Source organism: Magnolia sinica, chromosome 9 (assembly GCF_029962835.1).
Source record: "Magnolia sinica isolate HGM2019 chromosome 9, MsV1, whole genome shotgun sequence".
NCBI lineage: Eukaryota > Viridiplantae > Streptophyta > Magnoliopsida > Magnoliales > Magnoliaceae > Magnolia > Magnolia sinica.
Genome location: NC_080581.1, coordinates 81,982,943 through 81,999,573, shown reverse-complemented (window position 1 = coordinate 81,999,573; position 16,631 = coordinate 81,982,943). Strand labels below are relative to the sequence as shown.

Below are 16,631 nucleotides of genomic sequence, written 5' to 3'. Positions count from 1 at the left end.
ATCACGGTAGGCCCAAATGAGTTTACTCAGTACGATAAAAGTGTACTGAGTAACTCAGTACGCAATCCGATTTCCACGGGGCAATCCGTTTCCGTTGCGGAGAACTGTTTTTTTTTGGGTTTAGCTTGTTAGTACACACCCATGTCAGTGTGTGCACTCCATGTTAGCCACCCTACTGCGGATAGATACCAAGACCTCAAGTGTTCAAACGAGGCTACCCAGTTGAGCTATGGATCTGGGTGTTTGCGGAGTACTTTCTTTATGTCATTTGGCACGTACCAAAATTGTGAGGGAAGCAGCCTGCTACACTTGAAACTATTGAATTTTATTCAATGATAATATTTCTTTAACTCAGGTTCTTTCATACTTGCATCCCTTCTAAAACTGCTCTCTTCCACTTTCGTATTGGTTACCCACTTGTGTAGCAGACATTAGAATCATGGAAACGGTGAACCCCACCATCAAGATTACCCATTTAAGCACAGAAATTGGGTATTCTGACCTGAAAGTTGGCATGATAATACAGGATGTGGTGTAGTTGCCTGTAGGTGATCAGATCTCTGAAAATGGTACTTCTGATTTGTACCCGCGATGTCATATGGACATTTGTATTGGGTTGCTGGACTCGGATTGCATAGTGTAGAGCACAGCACCTACAGGGTATACTATATACATGGCAAAACTCTGTTAGCCCCACCATGATAGATGTGTTTTATATATCCACGTCGTTTATTTACTTTGCTTACATTATTTTAGGGCATGATCCCAAAAATGAGGCATATCCAAAGCTTAAGTGATCACACCACATGAAGCAATGAGCATTGAATGCTATTGAAAATTCCGAAGAAGTTTTGGATCAAGCTGATATTTGTTTTGTTTTGTTTTTTCCCCATTTATCTATGCCTGTGTGATCTTATGAATAAGTTAGTTAGCAAATAAATATCATGATGGGTCCTAAGAGAGTTTCAATGGTGGGTATCATTATCTCCGTTGCTTTTCGTGGTGTGGTCCACTTGAGCTTTGAATCTGTTTCATTTTTTGGCTTTGCCCTAAAATGATCTAACAAGGTAAGTGGATGACATGGATAAAACACATACATTATGGTGGGCGCACAAAGTTTTAGTACGCAACACCGACATCAGTGGTGTTGTGTTCTACATCATGCAATCTGAGTGCAGATCATTTGTGTTGAAGGTTCATGCAATTCTTGTTTCATCCACGTCATTTCTGATGAGATGCTGATTTTGTCTCTTAAATAGATTATATACCACAAAAACTTTTAATGTTTGGAACTTCTCAGGAGACAATAGCTACGGCTTATATCCGTAGTGATATATGCAGTATCGCAATGTACAAACAGCTACGAATAATATATGTAGCTAAAAGTACAAAATATCCGTAGCATTAGGCTAAAGGACTAACAGCTACGGTTTCTAGAAATAAAGCTACGGGTATTAGCCGTAGCTAATATCTGTTAATAATAAATAAAATAAATTAGAATAATGGTGTCTATTACCATTGCTAGTACATGCCCCGATAGATCAACTCATCTAAGCTAATACGGGTAAAGACTTTGTTGCATAATCATTCATTCATTCAATCAAATACAATCACTCATTTAAATCCATTCATAAAATAGTTACCTGTCTATTTAAAGTTCTTACTAACAATAGAAATTTTAGTATACTTCATAGACCACTATCAAAAAAAAAACCTCGAGACCAACTTTCAAGCAATGTATGTTCTTATGAACAACTTTCAATGTTGATTTTTCATGGAGATACACCAAACCTCTTGCCATTCCAATGCAAATCCTATTCCTAGTTGGCCAGTCAAGCTGTAATTGGCATTCTTCAGGACCTGCAAATCATCCAATTGACAAAACTGAGGTACAACATAAAAATGCCATGAAACAACTGATGAGCTCATGAAACAGAGCATGAGCAATACTATTATTTATCATGTACTTGTATACCAGCAGCAACTACTTTGCTTCAATACAACGCCCATAAAGCTTCACAAGGTTGGGATGTTGAAAAGCAGAAATCATGCCTATCTCATTCAAAAATTTACAGTTCAGTTGCCTTGATTTGGAAGAAAGTTGCTTCACTGCAATTGTGGTACCATCTGGTAATATACTCTGCATTGGAGTAAAGAATTCACATTAACCAAGCTGTCATATTCCTAATTTTTATCCATATCTCCACTGCAATTTGATTATAGCCTATTTTTCTGGTATTGAAAGCTGGAAATTTCAAAATGCAGTCTCGAACGGAATCAAATTTCAACGTTTGGATCATAGCCATGATTTACATCCTCCATCTAAGGTAAATGACCCACTTGCATTCTCAAACGGAATCAAATATCAACAAATCCTGAGCATGCTGACAACATCTAAGCCAAACAATTAGGTTTGTATATCACTTCAATATTGCATCCAAATGCACAAATTAACAGGCATCTCAAGACAGGATGGACATACCTGGCCCACTTGCAACTCTCAAAGAACTATCGGGATCCATCTGATACACAACCTGGATGTCCCACTCATATGAGTGAGTATTTTATTTATCAGTAAAAATAGTTACCAACTTGCTGAAAAATAGTTAAATTGCTGAAAAGAAAATGCAATAACTGAAGCATTACCTGGCATAGAAGAATAACTAGAAGGTACCTCCTGCAGATAAATGATCTTGTAAGAACGCTTCCTTGAGTAAGGAAAATGTTTCTACCTGTCATTTCAACAATCAAGGAAACTTCAAACCAAAATGTTCATTCTCTTTTTGCAAGGAGAAATAGGTGGTCCAGAAAGAATGCAGAGCACAAATGAGAAATAAACCTGAATAGCGAAAGTTTATAAGAAAAGACAAAACCATTAAAAGAAAATAACCACTGCACCAAAAAAGCAATTTTGGAACGAATATGATTTTGGTCCTGGAACGGTTTAAGCTGTTTCAGATTTGGAGCCGTACCACAACCAAATAATAATAATAAAACCAAACTCGATCTCTCTCTCTCTCTCTCTCTCTCTCTCTCTCATATTCCCGATCCTCCTCCCTCTCAATCTCTCTCCCTCTCTCTCCCGCTCCCTCAGGCCTGATTTCCCTCCTTCTCGATCTCTCTCCCTCTCTCTCTCTCTCTCTCTCCCGCTCCCTCACTCCAGATCTTCCTCCCTCTCGATCTCTCTCCCTCACTACAAGACAACACAGCATAGACAACACAACTATCCATATAAATTCAAAACAAAAAACCCTGCGCGGCATTGGATGTTGGATCTAGCGTGGCATCGACACTGAGAAGTGAAGCATCTCTCTCTCTCTCTCTCTCTCTCTCTCTCTCTCTCTCTCTCTCTCTATCTATCTTTATCTTTGTAGCAGATCTAGAAAGGTAATTTTAGTTTTCTCTGTCATTATTCTATCTTTTCCGGCCCTAATTTCTTCAATCTCTGTTTGCAATGATTTGAGGGGAGGATTTCGTTTTAATTTGGGAAATCTAACATGGATTTTGTTTATTTTCTGATGGCTTTGTTTCTTGCTTGGGATTTCTGAGTGTTTTCATTGGAGGTTCTTTTCAAATCAGTAGATTTGGATGTGCTACTGTCTATATTTTTTTTCTTAGGTTCTTTTCAAATCTCCATGGGCTTGACCTGAGCCTGTTTGTGCAGACCAGACTGTTGAATTTCTATGTGAAACACAGAGATTACATGTGCACGTGGGGTGTTTGATGAAATTCCTGAGAGGATATTTATTGTAAATTTATATATTTTACCTTATTGTAAAAAATAATTTAAAAAAAAAAAAAAAAAAAAAAAAGAAGAAGTGGTTTTTTTGCTTATGGTTATGAAATTTCAACTGTTTAAAGCTGAAATCTGTGAAGAAGTTATTTTCTTGTGCAAATCAGAAATTTCAGCTGCTTGAACGTCAAATCCATAAAAAATGCTTCGATCATAGTCAAATGTGAAAGGTTTAGTGACCCCATCAGGGACTGGCACTCGAATCGAGCCGAAGAGCCCGGCTTCGCTTTGCATTCCATAGTGTGCATGGTAAATGTATGTTCCTGGCTGCAATATGTTTAAAGGAGTAAAGGTGATTTAGAGACCTTACTAATCCAATCCTCAATTACAAAGATAACAAGCTGTATGATAGCCGTGTCATATATTGTTTTATGCAATGGAGAGCGTTCAAATCACTGACCTGATTCTGGATGGAGCAGAACCAAAGTAAGTTACATGGATGGATTGTTCCGTTGGAATTTGTACCAGTTGTTACTGTTTTGCTTTTGACCATTCATTTTGATGGCTATGCCATTCATGCTTGTTTTGATAGTCTAATTTGTATTCCTTTCTTTCCTTGTTTTAGGTGATCAAAGTGATCTGCATGTTATCATTTTTTGACGAAATTGATGCTATTTGCAAGGTACGTACCTTATTAAACTTCGACTTCAATGTACCTCAATTTATCCTTACTGTAAATGGAGAAAGAGTATATTGCACTGGATATGGATGAATTTCAACAGTGATAGCATTTCAAAATTGTGCTTATATATATATATATATATATATATATATATATATATATATATATATATATATATGTATATATGGGAAATGGCACCATAAGGTCAAGCTGTGTGGGCCCCACCGTGATGTGTGTTGAACATCAACACTGTGCATTTGATGGGTTATATATGGAACTCAGGTGGAATATCCCAAAAATCAGCCATATACTGAACTCAGGTGGGCCATACCATCAAATGTGATTGGGCAGCAATGAAACCATACCACCAGAACAACAGTTCTCTTTATGATGGTGATGATGATGTCAGCAACAATATTTTTTTAGGAGTTATATAATTTATATAATACTCGCCGTTGTATTTGTCTCTGCTTGCTTCATTCATATGTGCTAGTATTGCTAAGCAATGAAACTAATATCTCATGAGGAACATCTGAGTTTCAGTAATGTGTTTTCCATCATTTACCATGGCTAATTCACTTTAAGCTGATATATGATATGGGTCGTTCAAGCGTTTGGATGTGTGATGACAATGGATTTACCCACAATGGGTACAAGTGAAACCCAATATTTTAAAGCTCACAACAAGTTTGCAAATTAGCCTGGTTGACATCATATAACCTTTGAAGTTTTTATTAAAAATAAATGAAACAACACAATCCTTCAGAGCAAGCATCCCAAAACACTACAAACAGAATTTCACAGTAGACTAACATTGGGACCCATTCTTTGGACGATTGAGTATTATCTAATCTGTGTAATTTCAGTTTCTGGCTGATCGAATAAGGCCCATTCTTTGGACGATACTGAATAGAACGCTCTTTGGCCTGTTGTATTTTTTAATGGTCTTAATTATTCTCATTTTATTTTTATTATTTTTATTATTATTAATTTTTTATCCTAGTAAGGAGTTGTTGTTTATCTCTCTCTCTCTCTCTCAAAAAAAAAAAAAAAAAAAAAAAACAGAAAGAAGAAAGAAGAAGAAGAAGAAGGGAGTTGTTCTTCTAGATAGCAGCTCTATACTGCATATTGAATCCATTCGTAATGCTTGACAGGAAAATTTTGGGAAACAACAGCTTATGTCACTAGAATGTTCTACTCGGGTTAGAAATTCTGGATAAAATCTAGTCCCAATTGATCATGGGCATGGATAATACAAATGCCTTATATTTCTAAAAAAAATAGTGATTGATACTATCATGATTTTGTAGTTTCAGAATGGGATGCATGTACCGTTAGTAATGGGTGATGAACAACAAGCGCAACTACTATCATGGTTTCACGATAATGATGGTCAGCATATGATGATGTTGGTCTTGTGCTTTGTCACTGATGCACCCCCCATGGCAATGATTGAATTGGAAAGTCCAAGCAATTTTAACTAAACATTTTTGGTAATTTAGACAACAGCCATTTATTTGGGGTTTCCATTTTGATTATGGCCAAAATCAGTCTTTCTTTGTAATTTAAGTTCAAGGCCCAGAAACCTACCGGTCAATTTGGAATTTCATCTAGTTGACCCAATTTATCCAGCCTTCAATATGGAAATCCAAATGCTGATTTAAATAAAACACGACCATCAGTCGAATTAGGGGACTGAAATACCAAGTTTATATCATATTCTAAGTTTTTTAAAATATGATTTGATCCATAAAATGTATGAGATTTCTTAAAACTATCGATCGCTATGTATCTTTTTGCAGCTTTTTATGCTATTTCAGGAATCTTGATGCAAGCCTTTTTTCATTAAAGCAAATGCAGCATTGCAGCTCATGTAAATGATTTTGTAGGAATTTTCTACCTGCCCCTCTTAGATCTCATGATTCTTTGTAGCATCAGGTCATAAGATTGCTTCTTTTCTCCTACTCTTTTGCTACTTCAAGTGACCAAGTTGTCTGAGATCTATCATTAATCTGATGGGCATAATTGTGCCCTGTTTTAGGGATATAGACTGCTCCACAAGCACCTCTGATCCCAATTATTTGGGTTACTTTAGCACGGGAAAGTAAATGACAATTGATAGTTGTACTTTTATTGGAGTTTGATGAGCATATCTGTCGTGCATGTGAAACATGGTTACATTGATTTGGACTTCTGATTCAATTATCAAGCAGATGGATGATCAGCTATCTCTTAGTCGCAGTTCGAAATCAAATTGGTTGAGCAATCCTAGCTAACTTGCAACTCGTGGACACTTATTTGTTAAAATAGGACAATGCCCCTTTCTTGATCAAAATCACATTTTTGCTAACATGGACTGAAAATTTGCAGTCCCTTCTAGAGCCTTTCCTCAGTAGGGGGTGTAAAATATCTTTCAACATCACGCTTTGATATACACATGCATGCATTGATAAATGATTAATAATTGTTTCGGGATACAACTTAACCAGGTGATTTGGGTCACAGGTCAAACAGGTCCACATCCTGGGATTCATCAGATCCAGGTTTACCTTGATCCCACCTGTTTATCCCTGGTCTTACTTTTTTGGATGAGTCATTTTATTTTATGTTTCATATAGTTCATACTTCGTTTTTTGAAATCGTGCTTCAGGTGTCTCATCTCACATTGTAGCTCATTGGGGAATGTTAATGTCCATATTCCCTAGGCTGTTGTTGGCTGATTTCTCATACCCTACAGCTTTTTTGTACTTTAGTTTTTTGTCTTAATAAATCTTCATTGCCATGTTCCCTAGGCTGTTGTTGGATTTGAAGCTACTGCTTTGAAGGATCCTGGCCTCAATGCCGGCGAGGAGGTGCAGAAGATGGTCAATCTTCTTGACAAGTTGGACACCTCCATGAAGGTAAACTGCATTTCTTTATGAAACTCAGAGGCTGTCTGTAACAGAAATTTAATTTTCTTTACAGCTTCTATAATTTTTTTGCCCACTACCTTCAGATGCATTCATTTTGATCAGATTGATAGAATGCCCAGCATTCCCGAAACTTGTACTTGTATAGTATGCTTTCATTTTTTATTTTTTTTTCCCCTTTCTGACCGCCTTCTCATACTTGTATAAGCCAGTTAAGACATTTCATGGTTTTCCATCAATTAATTTGGAAGTCGGGGGTTGAATAAATTTTTTTCCTGGTTATTAGTGATTTGGTCAACTACCAGTAATTCATTTCCATCCTTTGACAGATCGCAGAGATCCTCAAAGATCGTCTATCTTGGTTCCAGGATTGCCAGTGCCTTGAAGTCTTCAACATGTTTCCCACTGGAAACAGAGGGACAATTGAACTGATATACATGCAGGTTGGTAGGAGTAGTATGACTTTAGCCCATCTCTGTCCATTATCAGAACCATCACTTCTCTCCCCTATCCAGATCACTGACATCTCAGTTGTTTTCAGATGTATGCTCCAACAACTTTAGCTCCTCCACGTGACTTATGGACTTTGAGATACACCACAAGTTTAGAAGATGGCAGTCTAGTGGTATGTCATGCCACCAAGTCCTCTATTCTGGCATTCTAGTTTATTATCACCTTTGTAGATAGCTGATTGGTAAGTGTTTCATTAGAGGAGCCGATTAAAAAAAAGTGTTTCATCTGTGCAACCACGTCTATTCAAATCATTCAGGGTGGTTTTAGATATTATTTCATTTACTACCTGGAGCTGTTGGAAAGGGTCCAGAAAACCAATTTCATGTGTACCGATTGCAGTTGCTTGGGAACAAATGACTGGAACCTGGAAGCTTAGTAAGCAATTAGAAGTTCAATTTAGTGTCTTGGGTGGTCTGACAACCCAGATTAGTTAGAACGTTATTGCTGGCCATTAAACTGGGCCTGTCCTTTTTTATCTTCCCATTTATTAGTTGGCAAGTTGGCACATAAAATGCTTCATTTAATTATTCATTTGTTGTTGGTTTGATATCAATCTGTCAAGGTCTGCGAGAGATAGCTAAGTGGATCCACTGCTTCCCAATCTGTATAATGCTAACATGTATACTTATATGTATGATGCTAACATCTATTCAGTAGGAATAATTCCATAGCACTTTGGTTTTGATGATGCTAATTATCTATGATATGTAAAAACAGATGGTGGTGAGAAAATGAACCCACACTCAAAGGGCTGGGATCATCTGATTTAGCCCACCCTTTTGTGTAGTCTTTGTGAGATGGCATGTAATAACCTTGTTGCATGCCATGCCACCTAATTTGCGATTCCCTTAATTGAAACTTTTGATTGTTCATTAATTCAAAAGGTCTCTCCATGGACATGGATTGGCCAGAATCTTCTGTGGGTAGAGTGTCTAGTTTCTAGCAGTGGTCTGCATCTAGAGTGTCTAGTTACCACCATATGTACGGTCTGGATCAATGAGAGGAATGTGGTGTCTAAATCATCAGTAAGTAGCAACCCTGCGACTTTAAGACTGCATGCAGAAATAGCTATGAGAGTAACGTTTTAGCAGGCATCTAAAGTGATATGTGCATAAATGCTACAAGTAAAACCAGATTACTGTCTCTTGTCTCTACTCTAAAGTGATATGGGCTAGAATCCTGTCATGGTTCACCATAATCTCAAAAATGGTGTTCTCTTCCACCATACATATGGATGTAAATTCAGATCAGCCAAACCACTGACTCGATCTTGGATGGAGTAAAACTGAAAATGACACTGAACAGATAATAATAAGTACACTTACTTAATCAGTTTATTTTGAGTTAATACATGCCTCATGTACAAGCTTTGAATGCATGCATATCAAGCATCATACTATACAATTGATGGCAAGCTCAAATCAGATTTTTATGCCAAGAGATCACATGATGGCAGGCTTAGATCTCACAACCCAATACATGTGCCCAAGTGGATGTGCATGCATGTAGAATTAGCAAACCACAAATTAAGAAATACTATTAAACATTCTTGAAGGAATTTAATCGAACATCTGATGTGCAGGTGTAAGATGTTTTAAAGAGTTACCTGAAATTTTTGGTATGGTATTGAACCTGAAATTTTCAAGGAGTCAACACAGCCCATTACCAACCTTATGCAGGTGGGTAGAATTCTAGTTGCCAATCTTAAGCCACTACATCTCCAATAAACAATGGACCAGATGAAGTATGACATATCCACAATGGGGCCAACCATTTATATTAGACACCCACACCAAGGAGCCAATACTTAACCTTTAAATCCAAGATTGAAAACTTATTTTCTTTAATCCTAAAATCCACAAATCTCCAATTTGTAAAATAAAAAAATTTCCAATTTTAAAAGTCTGCAAAACCCCAAAATCTCAAAATCCCCAACTTGTAAAATCAGAAAAATCCAATTTGGGGTCCACATTCAAATTTGTAAGCCCTAAAATCTCCAAATCCCAAAATAAGGGTCCACATTCAAATTGAAAATCTATAAATTGCTAACTTTCAAATTCTTAAATCGGCATTAATATTGAGATAGTTAGAGAGAGAGAGAGAGAGAGAGAGAGAGAGAAATACTTATCGTGCGTGAATCTAATTCAACCTGAGCTATGGTGAGAGAGAGGGCGTGTGTGAGAGAGGAAGGAAGGTGGTGCGTGATATAGGCAGAGAGGAATGTAGTGCACGAGAGAGACGAAGAAACCGTGAGATTGAAATTTTGCTAGGGCGGGCTCTTTTTTACAGATGCGGATTTCCTACAAAAGCCTTTCAGGCGCAAGGATGCTAGGTGAGGCCCACCAAGATGTTTGTGAGAAATCTACCACGTTTGTCCGTTCGTCCAAGGAATGTTTAGAAAAACGGATGCGAAGATGCTAATATAGTACAAAAAAAGGGACTAGACTACTATGAGTTTCTGATATGACAGGATCTGATATTTGGCAAGTCACAGCGCATACATTCAATGATGATCTAGAGGAGCAAGGGGGTTGATAAGGGAAATAATGATATAATGAATGCTTTATGGAAGATAGTATGATCTTTGGCTTGCACTTGAAGTAGCTAGGACAGAGTGCACCATGACCAACCCGAATGAGATTGTAGGAGTTGAGGATGGCTTGGAGGAGGCTAGGGGAAGGCTAAAAGGTGGGGCTTGAAGATTCAAAAGCTTCCTTTCACTCTCACTCACCTGCTTTCCTCCCTCTCTTACTCTCCCTTAGAAAATTTTGAGAATTTTATCTCTTGGGTAAAAGTGTTGTATAAAATGAAAAGAGGTAAATGATATTTATAGCATTTTGGGATGACACTTTGGTAATTCTAGGGTTTGTGGAGGGTAAATGCTGACATGGCTGCTTGTGATTGGTTGAGGAGAGAGAAGTGTTATGTGGCATGTTCTTATAAGCTCTTTGTGTTTGGTAAAATTGTAAATAGGGTGAACTTCGGGGGTAATTATATAAGAAAGTTGACTTTGGGAGTGGGACAGCTGTGTGCTCAAAGGAGACACCTGTCGAATAGGGGGTGGTACTTCGATTACCGCCCGCGGTAGTCAGATTACCACCCAACGTCCCTGCGCATGAACTTCTCGAAAGGCTTTGGCGGGAAATCCGGAAACAGATTGGCTAACTAGCCAATGGCTAATGGCTAATGGTTGGTGCTCTGTGGGCCCTACCATGATGTATGTGTTTCATCCATGTCGTTCACACATTCATAAAGATCATTTTATTTTATGACCCAAAAATGAGGTTGATCCAAATCTCAAGTGGACCGCACAGTGTTGATTGAACGTCCATCATTAAAAACTTCTTGGGAGCCACAAAAGTGTTAGATCAAGAGGTATATATTTTTTTCCCTTCATCCAAGTATGTCTGACCTAATCAACAGGTTAGATGTCAAATAACCATTGCAGTGGGCCTTAGGAGGTCTTTAATGGTGAACATTCATTCACTACTATTTTCCCATGCGGTATACCTTAGATTTAGATCTACCTCATTTTTGGAATCAAGCTGTCAAATAATCTTTCAAAATGTATGGACGGTGTGGATAAAATACACGAGTGATGGCACCGACCACTAGCCACTTGGCTGGTGCCACAGCCAAACCGCGTCCAGAAATCACGGACGCGGATCATCTACTGACAGGTTGAACGCCGAGACTAACTAATAAAGCTACGTCACAAGTCCTGTGGGATGATGAATGTTTTGTATCCATACCGTCCATCCATTTGGAGAGATCATTTTAAGGCATAAGTCAAAGAATGAGTCAGGTACAAAGCTCGAGTGGACCCCACCACAGAGAACAGTTGAGAGAGTCCTAAGGGCAACAAAAGTTTTCAATGAAGCTAATTTTTGTGTTTCCCCTTCTTTCGTGTCTTTGTTAACTTATGAACAAGTTGGATTTCAAATAAACATCACGGTGGACATTAGAAAGGTTTCAATAGTGGGCGTCACTTTCCTGTCTTCTGTGGTGGGTCCACTCTATCTTTTGATATTCCACGTTCTTTGGTTCATGTCCTAAAATGATCTTTCTAAATGGATGAACGGTGTGGATACAACACCTATATCATCGTGGGGCCCACAGAACTTGGTGACTTCACTTCCCCAACCACCTCGCTATTCACCTGTCACGACGCAATCCGCCGCCCTTTTTACGGGAATACTGACAGGTTAGGTTGCGAGACTCGCCGCTGAAGTGACGTCACCAAGTTATGTGGCCCCATCATGATGTATATTTTGTATCCTACCCAACCTGATATTTATTCGATTACGCTGAGGTGACGTTCATCCATTTCGAGAGATCATATTAGGCATCATCCAAAGTATGAGTAAGATCCGAATCTCAAGAAAATAGTAGTAAGAGTGATGCCCACCGTTAAAAAGTTCTTAGGGCCAAAAAAGTTTCAATCAAGCTGATATTTATTTGATTAAGCTGATAATTGCTTTTTTCCTTCTTTCATGTCAGCGTTAACACGTGAACAGGTTCGATCTCAAAGGAACATCAAGGTGGACCTTTCAAAGGTTTCAATGGTGGGCGTCACTCTCTCCACTGATATCTGTGGTTGGGTGCACTTGAGCTTTGGATCTGCCTCATTCTTTGTATCATGCCCTAAAATGATCTCTTAAAATGTATGGACAATGTAAATACAAAACATACATCGTGGTGGGGCCACAAAAGTTAGTGACGTCACTGCTGAAGCAAGTCTCGCTGCTCAGCCTGTCGGTAGATAATCCGCGTCCCTTTCTATGGGCGCATATTGGGTACCCATGGTCCTTTTAGAAGCTGTATAGGCCCCACTGTAATGTATGTGATTTATTCATGCTGTTCATTCATTTCAATGAGTAATTTTAGGCATTATCCCAGAAATAGGCAGATCGAAGTTCCAAATGGACCACACAACAAATCAATAGTATACACTTAATCTCCATTGTTTCCTACAATGTGGTCCAGTGGTCCAGTTGAGCCTTTATCTGCCTAAGTTTTTGAGCTTTTGCCTTAAAATGAGCTATTGAAATGGATGCACAACTTTGCTAAAACACACATGTTGCAGTAAGCCCCATATGGTCCTTTAAAAACCAAACTAGTCCATGACCTTCCCTTCTTTTTTTGATACTGTGAGCTGATGAAGAGGCTAGATGTCAAATAAGCCTCAAGGTGGACCATAGGAAGGTTTCAACTATAGTTATTCAATACCCACTACTTTATGTTGTGTAGTCCAATTGCGCTTTTGATGTGCCTCAATTTTAGGTTCATGCCTTAGAATGATTTGGAAAAATTAATGGACCGTGGATCTAACACAAAAACTATAGTGGAGCCTAGAGAAGTTTCACATGTTAAAAGGTGTGTTGTGAAGTATGCAATTTATTGGGCGAGAGAAAATCAATGTAATTTGTGAGCTGTGATCGATGATGACATGCATTTATGCGTTTTATCGATGTCCATCCATTTTTCCAACTCATTTGAAGGCATGAGTTTAAAATTGAGGCAAATCTAAATCTTAAGTGGACATTAGTGCCGGAAAATAATATTGATCGAACGTCTAACATTAATAACTTCCTAACGCCTATTGATATGTTTATTTTCCATCCAACTTGTTGACTAGGTCACATAAATTTGGATAAAGGAAAAACACAAAGATCAGCTTAATCCAAAACTTCTGTGGCCCAAAAAGTTTTCAACAATGAACAGTTAATCTCTACCGTTTCCTGTGGTGTGGTCCACTTAAGATTCAGATCTGCCTTATTTTTAGTGGTCATATCCTAAAATGAGCTGGCAAAAAAAAAGGTACCATATGGATAAAACACAAAAATCATGTTGGGCACATTAGCTACTCCCTAGCAAAACCCGTCTCCCTTCAAAATGGATAACTCGGATCACGTGTTTGGCGCGCGTATTATTGTTGCATGATTAAGCCGCTGAGATGAGTGGTTCTAAGCCATGGAACCACCGAATGAATATTGATGAAGACAATTGTCAGTTTTTCTTGACCATCCGTTACTTTCGTATACGTGTAAACCAAACAATGTTGGTGATCGAGAGCCAACATCATGGACAGCTTGTAAGTAAAGCGGGCAGTTTATATTTTCGTGAAATTATTGTTTTTATTTTTATTTTATTTTATTTTTTGAGATTATTGTGCTGGAGAGCATGTTTGCCCCACATTTAATGGCCACCGTGCAAGTCGTGCAGCGTGTTTGACATGGTTGTGCTCGTCTTTAAGAAATTGGACCCAGCTGGAGTAGACTTGCTGGAACTAGGAAAGCCGTGCAAGAGAGCAGCTGGAGCGGACCCGGATTTCCTGGGAAAGACTTTTGCAGAGAGTTCCTGCGCAAGGCTGTTGGGTGGGGTCCAATGAGATATTTTTGAGAAATCCACCTTGTCCATACGTTTTGAGAGCTCATTTGAAGATGTGAGATAAAAAATGAAGTATATCCAAACCTTCAGTAAGCCACACTAGAGTAAACAGTGGGAATTCAGTGAGAGCCGTTGAAGCATTCTTATGGCCATAAAAGTTTTGTATCAGGCTATTTTTTCGGTGTTTTCACTTCGTCCCATTGATAATGTCGTTATAAACAGTTTGGATAGCATATAAACATCAAGGTGAAGCCCAGGAAAGTTTTAATGCTAGGAATTTCTTTTAATTTTCTCTCTCGTGTGAGTCACTTAGTTTTTTTATCCATCTCATTTTTTGTGTAACGTCTTAAAATAGTCTCTCAAAACAGATGGATGGAAGGACTTCTCACATACATTGCAATGGGCCCCACCCAATATCATTGAGCAGGAACTTCCTGCTAAAGGCTTTGGAGGAAATCCGCGTCCAGCTGGAGCATGGTCAAGATGGGTTGGTGGGATAAGAACCGGGTGGAAGAACTGCTCACCGTTACTTTCCATCTAGTCATCGGTTTTTGTGGAAAAGACTTCTCTGGATACATAATGCTCCTCTTGCTGGGAAGAGGATTGCTTTCCCAGAAAGCTCTTGTGCTGGGAAGCTAGGTGGAGTCTACTGCTATATTTGTAACAAATTCTCCTTCATCTATCTGATTTTCAGTTCATTTTAGGACATGAAACTAAAAATAAGGCAGATCCAAAATTCAAATAGGACACACAAGAGGAAGAAGTTAGATTGATTGACAATTAATATTGAAACGTTGGCATGGCCACATGAGTTTGGTATCAGCTAATACAATTTTATTTTTTTTCTTTTTCTTTTGTGTTTTCAGTTCGTCCCATGGGAATGACCTTCTAAAAGGTTGGATGTCGCATAAACATCAAGGCGGAACCAGGAAGGATTGAACTCTGATAGTTGAAAACTCCTTAGGGCCTATTGTGATGTTGTTCAAGAGGTCCCATAGACCCAGGAAGGATTGAACTCTGATAGTTGAAAACTCCTTAGGGCCTATTGTGATGTTGTTCAAGAGGTCCCATAGACCCGGATGAATGGAAAACATAAATATCATCTTATCCAAAACTTCCATGGCCTCTAAGAAGTTTTCAATGGTCACCTTTTAATCCCCATTGCTAATTGTGGTGTGGTCCACTTGAGACTTCGATCTGCCTCCTGTTTTGGCTCATGCTCTAAAATGATTTGTCAAAATGGATGGACATTGTAGATTAAACAAATACATCATGATGGGTCCCATAAAGCCCTTAACAACATTGCCCATCTTTAGGTATGTCCCAGTGGGGGTAGTAACCAATCAGTGCCTCTTTTTTTATGTTCTAAATCATTTATAATGATGACCCTCATGATCTAAGAGATACTCCAAAATTAAATCCAATCAAAATATTGGAGGACCACGCTGCTTGAAGTTGGAGGTTTGGATATGCTTTCACATTTATTTTTATATGGTGTTGACCATGTGGGCTTTTTTTTCATCAACATGTAGGTATGGTGTGGACGATGTGGGCATTTTTTATGGTTATCTTCTCCACAACTTTCTATGTAGGAATGAATAACTTAATAGAAGGTACTACCGTGAATGACTCGCTCTTGGTCATCCCTTCTTCTCTTTTCAAGATGCCTGGTTTTTCAACGAGGGACTTTGAAGCCTATATTCACACTAGAGATTTCCTCACCGTACCTATCATATGCATAGAGCCTTTAAGTAGCCAGATGGTAACCGTAGGATTAAATCCAAAGTTTGAGATTGACCGTCTAAATCAGTTGCTAATACCGATCAACTTTAATATTTAAAGCTTACTTTTTTTTAAAAAAATATATAAATATAAATCAGATTTCCCAAATGGGTTATGGTAGGATACAGTGCCCACATATGGGATGTACTTTCTCCTCTGATTGTATCTTAGATGTGATCTGAACTAATGTTCTCATTACTTATAGAAGCTATGACCTCATAATTCATGATCCTAATCATTTGAGTCTTGGATTTTCATATGATCCAATAAAACTTTTCTCTTAAACGTTCCTAATTCATATTCATATTCTTCCTGTTGAAGAAAATTTTCCTAAGATGGCCCCTTTAGCATAGAATATAGAATATAATCGGGTTAGATCATCTTCTAAGATGTAATCCATGTTAAATAAAAAATAAATAAAAATAAAAATAAAACACGCCCATGCAATAACTTTGATAGGGTGGGATGATGTCCTATCAAAAACCCTTCCCACGTCTTGTTAGATGAAAATTTCCTGCAACCATTGTTACAGGAGCCCATGTAAAGATAAGTAGGCCGCACCAGAAAAAAACGGTGGGGATTGAATGCCCACCATTGAAAATTTCTTCAGGTCTACAGAAGT

At 38.2% G+C, this 16,631-nt stretch overlaps 1 protein-coding gene across 7 annotated transcripts; it reads left to right on the top strand.

Annotated features, from left to right (window-relative positions):
* The first annotated feature begins 3,110 nt into the window (after positions 1-3,110).
* Positions 3,111-8,817, top strand: LOC131255867 (homeobox-leucine zipper protein REVOLUTA-like). 7 transcript variants are annotated; one of them, XR_009176494.1, is made up of 6 exons: positions 3,111-4,219; positions 4,359-4,415; positions 6,921-6,958; positions 7,066-7,315; positions 7,654-7,767; positions 7,866-8,388. XR_009176494.1 is itself a non-coding variant. In XM_058256749.1 (6 exons), the coding sequence occupies exons 3-6, from the start codon at positions 4,377-4,379 to the stop codon at positions 7,986-7,988; spliced, it is 384 nt and encodes a 127-aa protein (XP_058112732.1). In that variant the 5' UTR covers positions 3,111-4,042; positions 4,127-4,219; positions 4,359-4,376; the 3' UTR covers positions 7,989-8,388. The 7 variants fall into 7 exon arrangements, 6 of the variants coding, with proteins under 6 accessions (XP_058112732.1, XP_058112733.1, XP_058112731.1 ...); XM_058256749.1 differs by lacking the exon at positions 6,921-6,958 and having other exon boundaries at positions 3,111-4,042; positions 4,127-4,219; positions 7,208-7,315; XM_058256750.1 differs by lacking the exon at positions 6,921-6,958 and having other exon boundaries at positions 3,111-4,048; positions 4,127-4,219; positions 7,208-7,315.
* Positions 8,818-16,631: the final 7,814 nt, after the last annotated feature.

Excerpts from the sequence above, each read along its gene's own strand:
- LOC131255867 (XM_058256746.1), top strand. The coding sequence starts at position 6,869 with ATGATTAATAATTGTTTCGGGATACAACTTAACCAGGTGATTTGGGTC. Across the intron at positions 7,316-7,653 it reads AGTTGGACACCTCCATGAAG|ATCGCAGAGATCCTCAAAGA; the intron begins GTAAACTGCATT and ends ATCCTTTGACAG. Across the intron at positions 7,768-7,865 it reads TTGAACTGATATACATGCAG|ATGTATGCTCCAACAACTTT; the intron begins GTTGGTAGGAGT and ends AGTTGTTTTCAG.